General features: G+C 47.6%; 2 protein-coding genes across 6 annotated transcripts in view; one reads left to right on the forward strand and one right to left on the reverse strand.

Annotated features, from left to right (window-relative positions):
- LOC147216561 (sodium/potassium/calcium exchanger 3) overlaps window positions 1–3,177 on the forward strand; it is a 29,072-nt gene extending 25,895 nt beyond the window's left edge. For both annotated transcript variants that reach the window (XM_086177403.1, XM_086177404.1), the window contains exon 18: window positions 42–3,177. In XM_086177403.1, the coding sequence (XP_086033529.1) occupies window positions 42–152 (111 nt within the window). In that variant the 3' untranslated portion in view covers window positions 153–3,177. The remainder of the gene's footprint in view (window positions 1–41) is intronic.
- On the reverse strand, window positions 59–15,674 carry dpf2 (double PHD fingers 2). Of its 4 annotated transcripts, XR_015109088.1 has the most exons (13): window positions 15,580–15,674; window positions 13,778–13,938; window positions 12,280–12,387; window positions 12,017–12,195; window positions 11,831–11,923; window positions 11,649–11,724; window positions 7,544–7,681; window positions 7,333–7,464; window positions 6,937–7,260; window positions 6,687–6,859; window positions 3,599–4,545; window positions 3,187–3,244; window positions 59–155 (listed from the first exon to the last, which is right to left on the reverse strand). XR_015109088.1 is itself a non-coding variant. In XM_086177406.1 (12 exons), exons 1-12 carry the CDS (start codon window positions 15,609–15,611, stop codon window positions 6,777–6,779), a joined length of 1,239 nt encoding a protein of 412 aa, XP_086033532.1. In that variant the 5' UTR covers window positions 15,612–15,674; the 3' UTR covers window positions 4,586–6,776. The 4 variants fall into 4 exon arrangements, 3 of the variants coding, with proteins under 3 accessions (XP_086033532.1, XP_086033533.1, XP_086033531.1); XM_086177406.1 differs by lacking the exons at window positions 59–155; window positions 3,187–3,244; window positions 3,599–4,545 and adding an exon at window positions 9,696–9,737 and having other exon boundaries at window positions 4,586–6,859; window positions 6,937–7,018; window positions 7,148–7,260; XM_086177407.1 differs by lacking the exons at window positions 59–155; window positions 3,187–3,244; window positions 3,599–4,545 and having other exon boundaries at window positions 4,586–6,859; window positions 6,937–7,018; window positions 7,148–7,260.
- Between the last annotated feature and the right edge of the window lie 4,126 nt (window positions 15,675–19,800).

Consider the following 19,800-nt stretch of genomic DNA (forward strand, 5'->3'; position numbering starts at 1 on the left):
TGTGTGTGTGTGTGTGTAAACTGCGTTCACCTCACCGCCAGGTGACGAGCGTCCATCTGAACCACTGGAAGCTGGACCGCCGGCTGGGAATGGGCCTGCTGTTCCTCTACGCCATCTTCCTGCTCTGCTCCATCCTCTTCGGGCAGATGTGAGGCCTGGAGGTCAAAGGTCAAAGGTCAACCCTGTCATGCGGCGGGCCGAGTACTGACCCGCTAACCCCTTCCCACCCACCCCTAAAAAAGAGCGACGATGTTTTGTTGTAATATCACACCCACGCACACACCACTGCCCTTTTTGATTCAGGCTGATTTATAGAACTACAAACATGGCCGCCGGTAGCTGTCGCCCATTTGTGGCCTTCAATAGCAATACATAGCAGGAAGTGACATCATCAGCGTAGCCTCGTAGCCCGTCAGGCTTCTTCAGAGCAATAAGCCGTCGGCATCACATCCCGTCGTTACCGGTCGGCCGAGGGAGCCTCGATCATCTCTTCCATCTCCCCGTCTTCTGGCCCACGTGTCCTTCTGCTTCCTGGAGACGCCGTCCTACCGACTCCTGAAGGTTGGAGAGCCGTCTGAGCGTTTGCTCCGCGGCTTCCTCGTCTTCTAGTTTTGGGATTTAGTGTGAGGGCGGAGGTGCCGCCACCTACAACGTAAAATCCTGCTCAGACACCAGGGTGGAGGGACACGTGGGAAACAGGAGACGTTCTCCTGGAGCACTTGGAGGTTTGGAGTCGGGACGGAGGTCAGACATGAAGACCTCCCTGCCGGTGGGGTCGAACAGAAGGGAAGCAGAAGATTCCAGGCAGAGCTGCTCCCGGCGTGAGAGACGGCAGCTAGAACATCACGGTCACAGCCAGGATGGAGACATGGACTTCCAGATGACCAAACTCAAGTCAGTCTGCTCTCAGAAGAAGCTTCTCACCACCATCAGGTCCACCACCGGTGTGTCTCAACCACTTCCCGGTTTCCTGAGGTGGAGAGAAGCCGAGAAGCGTCTGGCCACCGGGGGGCGCTGCTGAGCTGGTGAACGTTCCCACGCGTCCGAAAGCCATGGATGGAAAACCAGTCACCTTCTAGCCATCTAGATCTGAGTCAACCAACGCGGATGTGAGAAACCAAGCCGGACCGGTTCTCATGAACATCCAAACATCATCGACCTTCACGCACCCACGCAGGAACGCCGAAACATCAACCACCACAAACCCCGTCAGATCCTCCGCAGAGAAGATGTGAGGCGTCGGCGTCGAGCTGAGGAACATCTGAAGGTCCACGCGGAGGCGTGAACCTCGCGACCTCTGCCTGGGCTTCGTGAACGTGAGAGAGTAACTTGGCGTGGCAGTATTTTTAGTCTTATTCCTACGAAAAAGGAATATTTGATGTTCTTCTCCTCTGCGTGTTCCTCGGCTGTAAACCCTCACCTCTAGATACGACAATCGATGTTTGTAGCGTGTCTTCGGACTTTTTAACCAGATCATTTCGCTTTGGTGGAACTTTTTGTGTTGTCTCCTTGGCGGGCTCACACACACACACACACACACACACACACACACACACACGCACACACACACACACATCCGTGCACAAGTTCCGGTAAAAACCGCTGCGTATTCACAGGCGATGCTGCTCCTTTTCACGCCGAGGACGGAAACGTTCCACCAAAGGGACGAAGATGTTCCTTCCTCGTCTTTTTTGTTGTTGTTGTTGTTGTTGTTGTTGTTGATGTTGTTATTGTTGTTGTTGTTTTTTGAAAATGGCTGTGTAATTATTACTATCGTCCACCCGGCGGGACTTTTTACTGTTTGTAAATGTTAAATGATTTACATAGATTTACGATGATGAATGTCTGGCACAGAAACTAGTTTTGTGGTGTTTTTTTTTTTTGTTTTTTTTTTTTGATATTTAAGTAATAATAGATCCCGACATGAGCTGTCGTGACGGGATGAGTGCGTATTTCGTGGGGTTGTAGAATCGCTCCCAGCCCTCCTTTGCTCCGGTTTGTTCACACTCTCACGCCAGAAAACACACACATCCAATCCCCCGTCTCCGTGACGCCAAACCAAACCCAACATCACGGCTTCGCCCGAGGGGACGGCGGTGGACTTCTGTGGAATTCTGGCGTTTGTCAACCTTTGCACAGCCGCAGGTACCAGCACAAAGTGTGCATATACTGTGCATATTTAAAGCAATGCTGCATGAACATAAGACGGAAAAACAGTAGAAAATAATAAAACCAGTTTTCTTTTTCAACCACGATCTCAACCCTTTCGCTCGGTTCTGGTGATTTTTACCGTTTGCGACCACATCTATCAGTGCGGGACACGTCTTCTTTACGATGACGTTCCGATGAAGTTGACCTTTGACCCCTCCTGGTAGAGTCAATGGATTTCTGAGTTAAAAGTGACCTTTGACCTCCACCATTGCACCACTTGAGGATGTTTTTTTTCAAGGTATTACTGCAGTACTAGGCATTATCCTGGATGTTTTTCTGGGGTATGAGGAATTACTCCTCTCCCAGAACATATACATATATATATATATATGTATATATATATATATATATATATATATATATATATATCTATGTATGATGCATGCAGCCTTTTAAATAAGATCCAGGTTGACAAACACCAGAATCATCCTCTTCTGATTGTTTCAATCAGCTCGTTTTGTTTTGATCCTTAACCGAGTGCAAATGACGAACATCAAGCAGCCGTGATTCGTGCCCGTTAATCGCCCACTCGCCCTCTTTTTATTTGTCGATTGGATATTTGTCTCGTTTCAGTGTTTTTCCATTTCCTTCTGTTTGATTTGTGTCATTAAACGACCTCAACCCACACGGCTCTTTGCGTTCCGACATGTTCTGTCACTCAGCTCAACCTCCTCCGAGTACAAATCTGGTGAGAATATCGTGCGAGTGCTGTGGCGTACGCGCACACACACACACACACACACACACACACACACACACACACACACACACACACACACAGCATCTAACCAAACAGTACTTGTGGTGTCACAGCTCTTAAAGAATGCTCTGTTTATTCAGCTGTGATGTGGGAGGTAGATTTCTTTTAAAGATATATTTACTGCTTTAGGGGTCGTAATGGATCATAGCGGACTGTTATATCTGGAGTGCAATAACAATAATAATAAAAAGATGTGCAATAACAAAGCGTTTCACCTGGTCTTCTCTGGCGGAGGCAGGCCGGCTGGGGTTCTGCACAGCGGAACAGCGCCCCCTAGTGGCGAAATCGGACATCACATCCAGTTTTATGAGGGATGAGACGAGAACAACTTTATTTATCCCGAAGGAAATTGTTGTGCCAGAGTTTCAAGCAAAAACATAACAGTAATAGATAATAGTAGGAAGGAGGAAGAATAAGAAATACAATGAAATATAAATTGTCTTAACTGTTTTAAGGTCTTAACTACAAAGATTTGAAGATTCCCTGCAGCTGAGGGAAGAGGAATTAAAAAGTCTGATAGCGAACATTTCCTAAAATTAAAAAAATGCAACTTAAATCTCACCATCAGTCCCTGGACGCTCAATATTACATTTGTGTTTATAGCATCGATCCGCTCATTCTGCGTACCGTATCCTGCAGTCGGGGTCGTAGATCGGACCGGAGACGGCCTGTCAATCACAGGGACTCAACCGTTCACCCCGGCATTCAAACATCTGGACGACGTAGGATCTCCTGCATGTTCTCGGACAGCCGGGAGAACGTGGAGACTCCACACAGAAAGGCCTCCCGTGGGAATCCAGCCTGGGACCTCCTGGCTGGCGGACAGAAGCTCTAACCCCAGGGTGCCCCATCTTAAGATACATTTATTCTTATCAAGGTTGTTGTCCAGGACACTTTCGAGCACATCCAGTGGTCTTCTTGGTGGCCGAGGTCTATTCTGTGTAAACTACACTTTGGTTTTTAACCAAATAAAAAGGAAAATATAGAAAGCAGAAATGAACCAGCGACCACTTTGGTTTTCTCCATGAGACTCTGAGGCAGAGGCAAACTCATGTTGGTCCTAATCTGATCTCAAGGGGGCCAGAGCGGTAAGATCTTAGCGACCTAGAAGTTACACCAACTCCAAACTTTTCCTTTGTTTTAGTGTAAAGGAGAACAGGAACATGTTCATTTAACAAACACATGACGAGCAAGTTACGATTCATGAAGTATTTGCAACTTCAACCACGCTACGCTCACTTCTGTCTTCTCAGTTCTCCGTGCGTTTTGTTGTAATTTTTCACCACGAGTCTCGTCACAGCACTGAAACTTACAGGTTTCTTATGAAACCTCCACTATTTTTGTTGGCAAACCTTGCACTCCACGTCCACTTTTCTCTTTTCTGACAACCATCTCTTTCCGACGAGGGTGTCGGTTTAGCAAGTACTTTTCTAACAAGAAGTAAAACTGCTGTTTCCGGGCCGTACGTTTGAAATCCCTGCTCTAAGAGGACCACAGCTGATCTCTCCCTGCATTTAGGCAGCACAATCTTCCCAGGAAATGTCGCCTTCCTTTTTAACTGTCGATGCATTTTTCTGTAAAACCAAAGAAAAAAAAAGCACTTGAAAGTGTCAGAAACTGAAAATATGACATTTATTAACCATTCATTGAAAGAATCCAAACACACTCTGACTTCAGATGGTGGGATTTAACTATTTCTCATTGTTCTCCAGAAAACTGCTCATCTGAGACGTGACCTCGACCTCCCGACGGGCGACCTTGACCCCGGCGAAGCCCCAAACCCCCTTATCGGGAGTGTTTTTACATTCTCCTGTCCTGAGTTCAACACACACACACAGAAACACACCAGCGTGTCACGGTGCCTAGTATTTTATTATCCCGACGACACAATCGCTTACAACAAAACATCCCCTCCGTGTCCAAAGGTAAAGTCTGCGTGAAGCCATGATTTCTGCGATGGTTGTCCTGAAACGCTGGCGAGCGACAGGGACGCGCCGGGCGCCTCCCGGCCGCCGCTCTGCAGCGACACAATCCGCCTCTTAATCACATTACCGGCTTTGCTTCTTGTTTTCCATCCAGAGACCCGGATCACGGGATTAGCCGGGCGCCGACTTCCAGCCCGAGTCCCGCGTTCGTCCCGACACGCGGGCGAGGACGAGCGCCGAACGGGCCGGCGCCGTGTTCCGGCGGTGGCAGGTAAGAGCGAAAGGCGGTGAGAAGAGAAGCCGGGTTAGGCTTCGTGATATTTAATCTGGTTGGTCGGCTACCCGACGACGCAAGAGGGCGGTTATTGTCGTTTTTACACCTCAGCAGGCCCGCGGCCAACCCATCCGTTACACAACACGTAGGCGGTGACGGACGGCGAGGCCGCGCCGGCGTCTCTGCAGGCCAAAGGAAGTTGGAAAGAAACTATTTAAATAAAAATCCTGCATAATTGTTGTCATTGCATATTTGCTTATTTTATGCTAATCTTTTGTTCCAAGCGGCGGCAGGAAGGCGCCACCAGAGCTGTCCGCCTGAGGTAAAGTAACTATCTGGTCTTTTGTTTTTAAGTCTCGCCACAAAAAAAACAAAAAAAAAAGGAAGTTCTTGCATAATCAGGGTGAAAGCCGAGGCCTTCCTTCTCCTCACAGCTCCATCCGTTCGTGATCTTTTGAGTCCTCCTTCGGTAAAAATAAAAAAACCTTTTCTCCACGTTATCGCACCTCCCCGGCGTCCTGCGGGATCTTGAGTATTGCTCGTCGGCGTCGCCGGTTCAAGCGTCGGCCCGGCCGTGCTTTTCCCCCCCGGAACCCTCCGTCTGGAGGCAACGAGCCCCGGACGCCATCATTGTAAACAAATAATTTAAAATAAGCTAACAGTCGCACCTGCGCCGGATGCTAATCCACAAGCAGGTGTTTGTAGAGATTGCATCCTCCCCTAGTTTCACCGCAGCGCCGCGACCTTTTCCACCCTGCGCCCGCCGAACCCCCCAGTCCTCCACCCACAGGCTGCGGCGCCGCCTCCTTCTGCGTCGCTGCAGCTTCGCCGGCTTTCACTTCCTGGTGAAACAAGAAGCAAAGCCGCGAGGCGCGCTACGCCGGTGCGGTTTCTCCTCGACCTCCTCCGGAATCGGCGCGAACGCGTCAACGGATCCACGGTTTGTTGTCGTCGACGGCGCGGCGGCTTGAGGGCTTCCTCCAGGAAATAATCTTGGTTTTTTTTTTCCATTTTCATGTCACGACAATGAGACGGGCGGTTTCAGAAAGACCATCACAGGACCACACTCTCTCTCCAAGTCGAACATACTAACATTGTTTTATACGGTAGAAATATATAAACTTTATAAAATAGCAGGTTTGTTGTTTTGTTTTTTTTTTAAAACACGTTGCAAGCAAGGGCATGCTAGGTAAATCCAGTGAGCTCTATTTCTGCTCTTGTCATAAAGTCAGTATATTACAGGATAGAGAGAAGCTTTTAGCAACTGTGTGTGTGTGTGTGTGTGTGTGTGTGTGTGTGTGTGCGTGTAAAAGCAGCCCAGGAAGTGATATTTTGGCTAATAATGATAAAATTCAGTACTGCTCAAAGTGGCTACGCTGCAAAATAAACATCTGAACTTGGAACTGTGTAACAGTCATATCTGGAGAACCGAGGCCCGTCTGGTAATTTAAAATTCCCTTTTTTTTTTAAAGTTTTTTTTGTCTTTTTTTTTTCTTTTTTTAAAACAATTGGTCACCTCCTCTGAACACTCCCCCTCCTCGGCCGGGCGAGTCGGTCGTCTGCCGCCGCGGCGAGCTGGAGCGAGGGCGTGCGGGAGGAGCGGCCATCACAACGGCGGCGCGTTCTGGTTCTGGTATATGGACGCCTTGTCCTTCAGCAGGTCCAGGCATAGATGGCAGCTCCAGCTCCCTGGAGAGGAGGAGGACAGAAGATGGGAGTCGGAAGGGCGAGGCGAGGTCGAGGGGGACGGCGCGGCGCCAACGTACCCTCCGGGGGTTCGGACATGGGGGGGTTGAGGCAGTACATGTGGTAGCCTCGGTCACAGTCGTCGCAGAACAGCAGCTGGTCCTGGAGAAGACGAGCGGCGTCAACACGTGACGGACGTGCTTTCATTGAAAACCGGGATCTGAACGGCGGATTGTTTTTTGAGCCCGCGTCACCCGTCAACGCGGCCCGGAAGACTCCGTGGAGACTCACGTCGTTCTCCGAGGTCCCGCACATGTTGCAGCACTTGCACTCTATGCACTGCCAGCGGTAGGTCTTGACGGCGGCCATCATGACGGGGGTGAACTGCAGACAGGAGGGGTGTCCTGCAGGGGAGGAGAGCGACCTGCGTTACTCCGCCCCCCGACGCCGTCCAACGCCGACGCGCGCCGCCTCACCTGAGCGTCCGCAGTCGGAGCAGGACACCAGCTCCTCGGACTGACCCGTCTTGTGGTTGGTCTTGGAGTCTCCCAGGCAGAAGTCGCAGTAGTTGTTGGGCAGGGCGATGCCGTCCGGGCCCCTCTTGGGAGCTGCAGAGGAGGAGAAGAAGCCCGTTTAGCCTGGAGGACGGACGGGAGACGGGAGCGAGGCGGGCGGCTCGAGGCTCACTCTTAGTCTCCTCTGGCGGCGGCGGGACGGGCTCGCCGATCTCCATGTCCTCCTTCTCCTCGCCCTCCTCCTCGGCCAGGTGGGAGTGGGCGTAGTGGTAGCTCAGACCGGGACGGTTCTTGTAGCGCTTCCCGCAGACTGCCAGCAAAACCAGAAAGCACAGCGTGTATGAAAACCTGGACCAATGGAGACATTTAGCGAGCCGGAACATCAAACTCCAGGTAGACCCGAGGATCACCATCCACACTGCCGATCATCTCCCTCCATCTCGCACGCAATACCTTCCTCTGTCCATTAACCTCCGCCCTGATCTTTTGTAAACCTCCAACCTCAGCCTCCTCCGACCCAGATCTTCTCCATCCCTCCGGTGTCAGCGTCCAAACCATCTCAGTGTGACTTTATCTCCGGATCATCTACAATGTGCTGTCACTCTGATCCTCTCCATCCTCCTCCTCATCTTCAGTGTCTCTTTCCTGCAGGTCTGCGGTTCACAGGTTTTTGTGTTTTCCTGCAAAGTTCTAGTCATCTCAGGCTGGCACAGATGGGCTGTCACTGGTTGCCATGGTGATGTTTTTCAAACGACAGCAGGGCGTGGAGAGAGCTTTCCTCTGGGAAAGACAGGCTTTTTGGGAATTTAAGGAGACTGACGCTGCATTTAAACCCCTAGACAGGCCCGTTCGCATGCAAAGCTGCAGCGGAGAGAACCTAAAAATCTCTTCTACCTGGACGTTTGAGTGCAAGACGGACAGATGGACGGACGCGGAACGAGGTCACAGGATTCACAAAACACACACGTGCACAACGTCTGCTTCCGCGGCACAAGATGGAGGACACTGACTGGAATAAACCGACGGTATGAATCAAAATGACATGATCGGATCAGAAATAAAGGCCGGGGGAAAAAAGTTTCTGGATTTAATTTCCAACTTTTGGATCTGAAGGTGTGAGGCGGAGCGGGACGAGCCCGGCGTGACCCTCGCCATCATTTCTACCACTCCATTAGAGTCTGAATGTTCAGAAAGAGTGGGCTCCGAGATCCACTGGGGGCTCCGGAGCGTTAACACCAATGTGATACACAGCGCTGGATCACATTCACACACACAGCAGGAGGTGTGTGTGTGTGTGTGTGTGAACTAATTAGCATAACGTAGCAGGAGGCTGGGATCTATCGGGGAAAAGACGAACGCCGCCAGACTGTGAGGTGCGTCCTTTAAAATCCGTCATTTCTGGTGCGAGGAAGGGCTTGACTCAAATTGTTCTCATGCTTTTGGTGCATTCAGAAGGAATTCTCATTCTCAGCTTTCATTCAAAAAGCCCACGGTGTGATCAGATGGTATGATATCCAGCCGTGATGTAACGTGAATCAAACGCTGAGAGCTTTTCATCTCCTCGCCGCTCCCTGGACATCATGTGTCATTATATGACAAAGAGCAGCCGTGAAATGGCTCCGGCGCCGCTCTGCTCCCATTGGACGACGCCTTGTGTGTGTCTAAGACGGATTTATCGCATTAAGGGAGGACAAACTTTCCACTGTGAGCGGCGTATTGTCACTGACGTTCATCATAAGGAGAGCCGCCCAGAGACAATGTTCCCCTTTCAGTTCCACGCTGGGTAAAATGTTCACTTCCTGAGAGGGCATGTATCCTGTTCCCGCCGCCGTCGGCGGAACCAGCCGGGACCCTCCGGACCGGTCACGTGCTTTTTGGGGTTTGGGGAAAAGTCGGGGAGACATCGGGCGGGGTGGAGCTCGAAGCACAGGGTGGAGGAGAGAGGGAAATAAAAATATGACTAGTGCATACTAGGAGGTGAGTCAGGGGCGGGAGGATCTCGACTCGCTTATCTGAACGCGTGGGAAGTTCAGGGACACGTCGGAGGGAAGACGACGGCTTATCTGCCGACGGCTGAGACCTCTGCTATCTCCGGGTAATTACGGAGGGGGTCGCGGGTGTGAACGGCACGGATTTACCCTCGTTTGGCAATCCGGAGAATCGCATTAGAGTTAATTGAGTAGAAGGAAACATTCAGCGTATGAGCCCAACTACACAAAGGAGCAGAGCTACCGGGAAATGAAGAAAAATCAAAAAACACACACACACACACACAGGCAGTGAGGACGATCGGACAGGCAGGCGAGAAGGAACGAGAAATATACCTCTTTCGGAGGGTTTTGAAATATGCTTTTGTTTGATAGGGTCTGAAATAGAGAAGAGACAGAGAGCAGACAGAGACTCAGAGGCCGTCGGTCCTCACGGAGCGGCTGCAAGGGAAAAAGACTTGACGGAGAAAGAAAGAAAGAGAAAGAGAGAGAACACAAATACATGAGAAGGAAGGCGTCGGGCCGCAGAAGAGGAAACACCCCGGGCTTCTTGCTGGAAAGACTTGGAGGCGACGGCGTCGTGGCGACACGGACAAAGTTCAGTTTACGGCGGCGAGCAGCCGGGCCACGGAGGAAACATGTTCGGAAAGCGTCCTCACCCAGTCACACGTGTCCTGCTTCAAACTCCTTGCTGCTCTCAGCCCATTCACATCCTGCTTAGTTTTCTTTATTTTGTCATCGCTATTGTCGCTCTGTTTATGTTCCTATCCCTCTTGTTGTCGTTTCGGTCGGCTCTCTCTCTCCCTCGCAATCGTTTATTTCCTCCCGCCGTTCTGTTGTCCATTCTTATCCTTGATGTTGCTATTCTCTCTGCTGTCTATTTATTTGTGGATGTCTTTTGCTATCCTCTAATTGCCTCTCTATTTACATTTACTGACACTATCACTGCTACGCTGCTCTGACTAAAGAATTTCCCCTCTGGGGACCAATAAAGTTTATCTTATCTGAAAGCAATCCTTCCAATGTGGACGGCAATGTCCACAATCAAATGAGTAGTTATGTTTCACTGTTGCACAAAACTGTGTGTGTTAGGGGATTTCAGTCACGCTCATGATACTTTCCTGGCTATTTATATACTCATTTCACGCGGCTGGTTATCATTCATTCTCATTTTAAGGTCATTTTTCTGTTATTTATCTACGACTGCCTTTCTGGCTTCGCTGCAGACGGCAAAGTGACAATTTCATTGTACAGGGAAACACGCTTCCAGACGGTGCATGTGACAATAAACAGTTTCAATCTTGAATATTTCAGTGATTTCAATTAAACAGGTGCATAAAAAGATGACAGAGCAAAGAACCGTCAGTATTGCAACACAAAACACAGGTTCTTTGTTGTTTTTTTTTTGTCTTTTCAATGGGATGATGACGCATTTCTGAAGACTGGTGGTTAAATGGTGTATTCATTTATGGGCTGTCACAGGGGTCGGCAACCCGCGGCTCGGAGCAGCATGTGGCTTTTTCATCTTTACACCGCGGCTCCGAGCGGCTTGGGAAAATAAATTATAAATATTTAATTGAAGTGTATTTCATCCGTGTTAATTCCTTTTTTTAACTTTTAGTTCTAAGTTGGAAGATTATTGTGATCTTGAAATATTAAATCATATTTATTATTTTTCGACGCTCAAAATAACGTCACACTGGCGGAAGCCGGTATACCCGCCAGCCGGTAAAGTCCTGATTTGCAGATGCTGTGCGCAGAAGTTCAGGAGCAGAAGTCCCATAAACCAGGTCAAATAAATATTTATGAAGATATTTTGCAAATATTTATTTTTTGTTTACTGACACAGTGATATTTCCCGATTTATTTTTACCATTCAGGTCAAGGCTCCGCTACACGCTCTGAAAGCCAAAAGCTCAAAATGAGTTCATTACATACATAAAATTTAATCTTCTCTGTAATACTTTGTGAATTTCAGAAGCAACACACTACACACTTGTTTATACAAAGTGTAAAGGTAATAAAGAGCAATATATACAGTGGTACCTTTATTTTCGACGTCAAAAAGTAATTGCGGCTCCCACTGTTTCCTTTTCCGAGGAAACCGGGTCCAAATGGCTCTTTGGGTGTTCCGGGTTGCCGACCCCTGGGATATCAATATATCGCCCAGCCTTGGTAGCTACGCTGGCGAGCAGTTAGAGCCAGGACGCGATTGAGAACGAGCGGGGAACTAAAAAGTAGACGCAACAAGACGCAGTGACCCGCAAACCCCCCCTTCTCAGGACTCACTGTCACAGGCGTACGGCTTGTCTCTGTCCTCCAGCGCCGCCGTGTCCAGCTTCTTCCTGCTGCTCACCCCTCGGCCCTGAGAGCGCACGCACCGTTACACACCCACATCCGCCCGGAAGCAAAATATAAGTACGCGAAAAAGGTGCCGGGGATGTGGATGTGATTTCAAAAGTGTCACTGACCTTCCCCTTCCCTTTGCCTCGTCTTTTAGGCGTGTCTTCCTCATAGTCTTCATCATCCAGGTCGTCCAGGAAGTCGTCCGGTTCCAGGATTCTCTGCAGAGGAAGCGGAGGACGGGAATATATTTCCGCTGCCCTCGCGTCTTTAAGATCCCCTGCCGGATTGATAAAAAAAGATGAAGAGGAAACCTTTCTTATCCGAGCTGCGGGGTTGAGTCCGCCGGTGAAGTCGCCGAGGCCGGAGTCTTCTTCGGACGCCCGCAGGTCGGCGGGAGCGCGTTTGTCCAGGGACTCTCCTTTCAGCAGGGCCTCCAGGCTGCTGCCGTCGGACGACAGGAGAGCGTCCTTCTTCAGACCCAAATCCAACTCTACGGATGAAGCGGAGGACAGCCTTGTACTTGTCTGTGAATCGCACCGACACTTTATTCTCCTTTCCCGGGGCCCTCTGGTACCTGACTTGACCGGGGGAAAGATCAGCCGGGGGTCCTCGGGGGGATGAGATCTCCTCTTCTTCCTCCACCTCCTGGATGGGTAGGTGTAGAGCTGCCCTGGAGCCACGCCTGAGGAGCAGAAGATAACAATATTTAATCCCATTATCATTTCAAAATGTGCTTTTCTGTCGTTTTCTTGTAAACTGAGGGGAAAAGCATTCGCATCGGCTTCTGATAACAATAACTACAGCGGAAACTCGACTTCCGAGGGAATCAAGTGCGGCGTTTAAAGACAGCTGGACGCGACACTCGCCGGCCCAGAGAGAATCGTGGAAAAACACTCGCGAGGCATGCGTGTCGAGGATTCCACCGTCAGGAGACGGGGGAGTTGTTGTCGGTGAGATACGATGACGGAGAGCGTCTTCGGAGAGAAGACAGCAGACATTTACGGGGATTTGATGCGGCGGACGAGGCGTTCAAAGCCGGTCGGAGACGTTTCGATGGTTTTAAAAAGGAGCGGCTTCACTCCGTTCATGAATGGAGTTTAGCCATAAAGTGCAGAGTGTGTGCTTTACATCGAGCAGAGCATCATAGCATTAAGTGTGGTAAATTAAGGATAAAGACAAATGAAAAAGTCCCCCAACCTCCTCTGCCTACAACCAGATTATTTCTTTAAATTCTCTTTGATTATGTGTTATTACTTTTTATACATTATTTGTTATTTATCAAGTCCATTACTCTTCTTTAAAAACATGTCATAAAAATATGGATCTGCAATGAATTAATCAAATCATTTCAACGGGGAAACTGAATGTAATATACAAACAAATTGACTTGAGGAATGGATTTAAATCCTAAATCAAGGTTTGACTGTAATTTGATACACTTTCTTCTGTGGTCACTTGCTTAATATTTTGACCTCCATCCGGGACAAAGAAAGGGAAAGACAGTGACTTTGGAGAAGCAAACAAGCCTCATCAGCTTCCCCTTAACTCCCACTGTACTGACCAGTAACATTTACCGTAAATTTCGGACGATAAACCACGACTTTTTTCACACGCTTTGAACACTATGGCTTAAACAAAGGTGCAGCTAATTTATGGATTTTTTTTTGGGGGGGGGGCTCACAAGCTTCATGCTCACATTGTAAACCGCTAACTGTAAACCGAGCCATTAAAATCACGTGATATCATACGCTGGGCTGGTTTTGTAGCAAAAGTCACATTTTCCCTCCATCTGATCACTGTTTCCATCGCTGAATTTAACATTGCAGGAAATGCCGGCGTCAGCTTTGAAATCGATAAACAAATTCCCCAAATCGAAAAGGGAAATAACCTCAACATTGGCAAGTTTTTCAATAAAATCAGCATGAAATTAGCAAAACAAAAAAGAAACAAGTTGCGTGCTTTCATATTAATGCTTCTTAATGCATTGAAGTAGATGATGAGACGTGTGTCAACACGGAGGAACAGGATTCTGGCTCTTGTGCCGTTGGTTTTATTCTCTTTGAGAACATCACCTGGTCCCCTGTGTCTCTTCTCCATCCAAATGTAGCAGTTGCTCTGAGCGACGCCGGTCTGCGAGTCCAGAAACGGCATCCGGACGCTCCTCTCGGCGCACAGCCTGGCATTGTAGTTATGACACTGCTCCATGGCGTCCCTGTAGTACTGCTCCCCCAACCTGGAAAAACACCGCCGCGGCCAGGCGCCATGTTTACCGTGACTGACAGAAAAGAGGTTTAGCTGTTCGTGAAAAACGTCCCCGACCGCCTTCGGCCTCACTCGCGTTAATATCTAGTCTCTGCAGTTGTGTTGACACGTCAGGAAAAAACGCCTTCTGGTTGTGCGTCGGTGCCTACATACGAAAGACAGCAGCAGAACAGGATTTTGTTTTTTGGTTGTTGAGGCGTCAACAAAGCGAGGTTCTGGGAAGTTCTTGGTGGAAACAGAGTCACAACTTCCACTGTGCTCGGGGGGAGGAAGTTGCGCAAGAGCTTTAACACAGGAGACTGAAAGGGATTGAGACGTCGGCGATATATCTTACAGAAGAGAAGGTTTGACACATTGGCACTGTGACATTTCATGCCATATGTATAATACTGTACTGTAGCAGCCGGCTGCAGCTTTCAAAGTCGGAAAAATGTCAGTTTTCTAGCTTGGAGATAAATATAAAATCAAAACACCGATTCATTCATTCCCGGCTGTCAACAAGCGAGAGGCTGGGTTCGCCCCGGGGCCATCACAGGGCCACATTCACCCTTTCATTGCACGTCCAGACAAGAACCCTGAGGAACCCCACGCAGACCCCACACAGGAACGCCTACTGTGGGAATCCAACCGGGGACCTTCTGACTGCAAGGCACAATTTATCAAAATAAAGTAGCACTGACATTTTTGGAGAACTTTGGTTAGCAAATGAATTAAAAGATTCAAATAGTTGCCGCAGGGTTTAATTTCACCCCCCAAAAGTATCTGAAATAGACGTGAAAGCTGGATATTGTCTGATTTGTTGAACTTGATTTAATGGAACCGATGGGGAGTCGGAGAAGCTCCGGGTGATGAGGACTGCAGAAGGTTGGTGTGAAGCAAGAAAGAAAACAAACGCAAAGAGGGAAGAGGGGCTGGATGCGATTGCCATGGTAACGGAGGGGGGGGGGGCGACTGCTCGGATGTGCCGTAAAGTGTCTAAACTGTCGTAAACGCCTTAGACAATGAGGAGAGCAAATATTACGGAAACGGAACCCCGATTCATCTCGATGTTAAAGCTGGGAACACAAAGTTTGAATCGACTGCTTTCACAGGTGGAAATCAAACGTGTAAACAAGCCGGAGTGAATAACGAAAGAGTTTGACTATAAAGGGGGATAATTAAAGGGAGTGTTTCATTCATTCTGAACTAGTTGTCCGGTCGCCCCCGCCTATGCTGCCGTTTAGACACACTTTAGCTCGTTAGCATAGAAGCTAACGAGCTACTCCACCGACCCGACGTCACGTCGCCATTTAACCCGAAACACGTCGCAAGTTAAACCGGATAAATAAAGACACGGCTTTGGAGTCGAAACCACGCGTGTTGTCGAAAAAAACAAACAAATAGACTCGCGATTGATCCGTCAGAGACGTCACCGCTAACGCTTCCATTGCAGGATGTGACCAAGACACGACGGTCCCACAGCGTCGGCTAACCTTCACAAGTCCCCTGGAAGGCACCGTGAAGCTAGCTAGCGTCGCGGTCGGCGGCTAACGGCCGTGTCGGCCCGCACGGTGCGGACGCGGCGTGTGTCACCCGGCCGGACGGAAGCTACGGAGAAAAGTGAAACACTTACAGTTTGACAACATTCTCGACAACAGCTGCCATCTTGCTGTGAGACACGGGGAAAGTGGCCGCCGGGTAATGTGTGCCCTGCGAGAGGACTTGTAGGCGGAGAGCGGGCGGTCGTACTGCGCCCCCTACCGGCGGCGAGGGGAACTACAGGCGGGCATGACGTCAACAAAATAGCCACAGCTTTCTGCTTGAGGATACAAACCGCTTAATAATAACAAATAGTTATTAAAGAAATATTAACTAGCTTGGATAAATATTACAAAAAAAAATGCTTGAGTTCAAGGCAATGAAAGAATATCGGTTTGCGTGAAACAATGATTATTTAAAAAAAGGTTAAAAATTCAGTATAAGTCCTTACAAACCGCTTAATAATAACAAATAGTTATGAAAGAAACATTAACTAGCTTAGATAAATATAAAAAAAAAAAAATGCTTGAATTTAAGGCAATGAAAGAATATCGGTTTGCGTGAAACAATGATTGTTTAAAAAAAGGTAAAAAGTTCAGTATAAGTCCTTACAAACCACTTAATAATAACAAATAGTTATGAAAGAAATATTAACTAGCTTAGATAAATATTACAAAAAAAATGCTTGAGTTTAAGGCAATGAAAGAATATCGGTTTGCGTGAAACATTGACTATTTAAAAAAAGGTTAAAAATTCAGTGTAAGTCCTTACAAACCGCTTAATAACAAATTGTTATTAAGAAACATTAACTAGCTTGGATAAATATTACAAAAAAAAAATGCTTGAGTTTAAGGGAATGAAAGAATATCGGTTTGCGTGAGACAATGATTTTTTAAAAAAAGGTTCAAAATTCAGTATAAGTCCTTACAAACCGCTTAATAATAACGAATAGTTATTAAAGAAACATTAACTAGCTTAGATAAATATTAAAAAAAAAAATGCTTGAGTTTAAGGCAATGAAAGAATATCGGTTTGCGTGAAACAATGATTGTTTAAAAAAAAGGTAAAAAATTCAGTATAAGTCCTTACAAACCGCTTAATAATAACAAATAGTTATGAAAGAAACATTAACTAGCTTGGATAAATATTACAAAAAAAAATGCTTGAGTTTACTGCAATGAAAGAATATCGGTTTGCGTGAAACAATTATTATCTAAAAAAAGGCTAAAAATTCAGTATAAATCCTTATTAGATTTTCATCCATGCATGTTGAAATAGAATATTTCAACATGACGCTTTAATATACAGTAGAAAGGGGTTACGTTTTCAATGATTGGCACTGCTGCGCGTAATTCGGGTTTATTCTTGATAAACGTGATACTTTAGAATCTGAATTGCTATAATCGGCATGTAATTTTGCAACTATTTTGCAACTGCTTTGGTTGACGGTGCTAAACAGACAACATGTAACAGGCATTAAATAAGTGAAAAATAGCAGTGCATTTGAGTGCATTTACTATACGTTGACGTCACTCGCTCCAAACTACTCAATTTGTTCAACAGAAAGTGTCTTATCTGCGTTCTGAACTGGAGCGCCGACCTATCACATCTTTACAACAGTGATGTTGAAGCCGAGAGGCCGAGGCTCCTCCCTGCAACTCGCTGAAGGCCGCTGTGGTTAATGACACTCGGCAAGTTAAATAGGGAAAAAAGCACGGGGTATCATTATCCTTGAGCTCATTTGCCGGAGCGGAGTTATTCATTTGTTCCTAATGACGGCCCTGCGGCAGCTCCCGTCACTGCTCTGCAGCAAATATATCAACGCGTTTCATACATCAGCTCATGCTTGTCTGATGCTGTTAATATAAAACTGCGAAGAATATAACCTTGTGTTGCCCAACATTGACGCGGAACTAGTGACCGCTACCGCTAGTGTCTTGTTCAGAGCGGATCTCAGGTCAATCTTAAAAAAAAAAACAACAAACAAAACCAATGAATTATTCAAAATCGAATCCAACTATGAAGCGGTATTTCGTCGTGCGGCGGTAGTCAAACTTCTTTTTAGAAAGCCAAACCACATCAAGTTTTGATTAAACCATGTTTTATTATTCCTAATATTAGATGTAGATACACAAGTCAACAAACATTTTTCGATTTTGTAATGAAAATGCTCCACAGCACACTGACATCATGTGGAAGGGTCTGGTCTTACAGACACGTACCTGAAAATGGACAGCAGTTATACCTTTTGCAATAAGTTGCATTAGTAACAGTAGTAGTAGTAATAATAACAACAGTAGCAATAATGATAATAATAGCAATTAATAATAGTAGTGGTATTAACAACTCTGAATTACAGAGGAAGGAACAGACATTCGTCAAAAGTAATGAGAAATGAAGGTTGGTGGACAGGTTTATCAAATGCTGCAGGACAGACCACCGGATGAAAAAACACAAGCTCCCACTGGACAGCAAATATCCTGCCTTCTTCTAGAAAAGGAAGCTCAAACTCGTTACCGCTCTCCTTTCACTTAGATCTAATACTTAAAAGCTGTTCTTAGTTACTCCGCTGTTACAAGTACTCGTTACCCATAACTCTTGCGACATCAATAAAAACACACTTCCCGTGTTCTCGTCAAAACTCCTCAGCAGCAGAATGTTATTCTGAAAGGATGCAACATCGAATCACAGCCAGCTGAGGGCATTTCCTGGGTCATTCTGCGTCCCACATACAGTACAGTGTTCGTGTGTGTGTGTGTGTGTGTGTGTGTGTGTGTGAGAGAGAGCGAGCTCGTGTATGTCAAGCATGAGATTCTTCTTTTGTGTTGTTTTTTTGCTTCACGTGACCAATTTGGCCAAACTAATTTGAATCGTTCACATTCAAAATGAGCTGCTAAGAAAATACACTGTGTGACCTTTGAACTTGAACTTTTTCCTCCCTCCCCGCGTCGACCGGGGTAAAGGGGGGACCACGCGTCCGTTCGGAAGCGCCTCGCTTGCGTACGCGACGGCCCGGATCGACTCGGCTCCCGAACGGCGGACGAGCTTAAGGCTGCTTTAGATCAGATAAAACACCCGTCGCTTTCGGTTCCCGCAACCTTCATCTCTGGGATGGGGATGGATGTTCGAGTGAGGAAACGCTCCGACTGGCTCCACATTCATTTGGAACTGGAAAATAAGGCCAAGTGACGATAGTTCGAACCAGCGCGGCCGTACATCCACCCGTTTGTGCTTGGCGCCGCGTTCCTCGGAGCCGACGGCCGCGCGGATCGCCGGGAGTTAACTTTGGATTAACCGAGAGCGAGATCCGCCGCGGCTCCTCCGTCCGGTACGGCTACCGAGTCGCTGAATTTTCGCAGTAAGGAGAAGGCAAACCCATACTTGGATGTAGGCGAGTCACGATAATAACAGTTACCGGCAACCGGCTCGGTCGACGTGTTTATATAAAAGTGCACTACAGGCTACACGTTACTGTCAACGCCCTTTGCACCAAACATACACAGTATTCTAGGCAACTAATCAACATCTACAATGACCTATTAACTATATCCCGTTATCACTAATTAAGTGTCCCATTCGTGTATATTCATCGATGAATTTTATTGAACTGAAATCAGCCGGGACAGATCAATCGGCGTACCGATATGGAACTCTACGGATCAATATTTTGAATGGCAAAAGATGCGATGGGTTTTGGTGTATCTACATCCCGGCCCCCAGCTGGACGCCCAAGTTGTTTGCAAAGATGCTTTTCTGCACTTGACAGACATGATTTGGACGCCGTTGTCTGGAAACGGTGTGGTCGTCAACCTGATTTTCTGTAAATATGAATATCTGTGCCGTGGTTTCCCGAGTGTTGACACCGAAACGCAGCTGAAACAGGAGCAGCCTTGCTGATATTGGAATTTTTTTGAATCCTGCCGGTCACTGCAGAGTACCTCTCCTTCGCTTCTCCTACAATCCTGACCGCGACGAGCTTTTAGCTTTCCTGGCGCGTCACGAGATGGTTACGGGTACGAAACCAGGAGAATCGAGCCCAGATCGGAGCGGCTCGCGAAAAGCGCCGTTTAAAGTCGCCTTTTTTGTTTTTAAATTCAGCTCATCGGTCGGCACCGCCTGGCAAACGCTCGCATTCTTCTCCTCCAAACGCTTGGGGTTTTGGATGGAGGGCGGGGTTTATAAAAAGGGGTTTGGTCGCGTCTGTTCAAGTAAGGCTCGGCACAACTCTCTCCGTCAGCGCATTCTTCACTGCCTATCCAATCTCACTTCCACGCCCCTCGCTTTCACCTGTAATTAGCCCGGTCCGCCGTCCACC

Source organism: Fistularia commersonii, chromosome 29, assembly GCF_037954325.1.
Source record: "Fistularia commersonii isolate RoL2024-O1a breed Wild chromosome 29, RoL_Fcom_v1.0, whole genome shotgun sequence".
In the NCBI taxonomy this organism is placed as follows: Eukaryota; Metazoa; Chordata; class Actinopteri; order Syngnathiformes; family Fistulariidae; genus Fistularia; species Fistularia commersonii.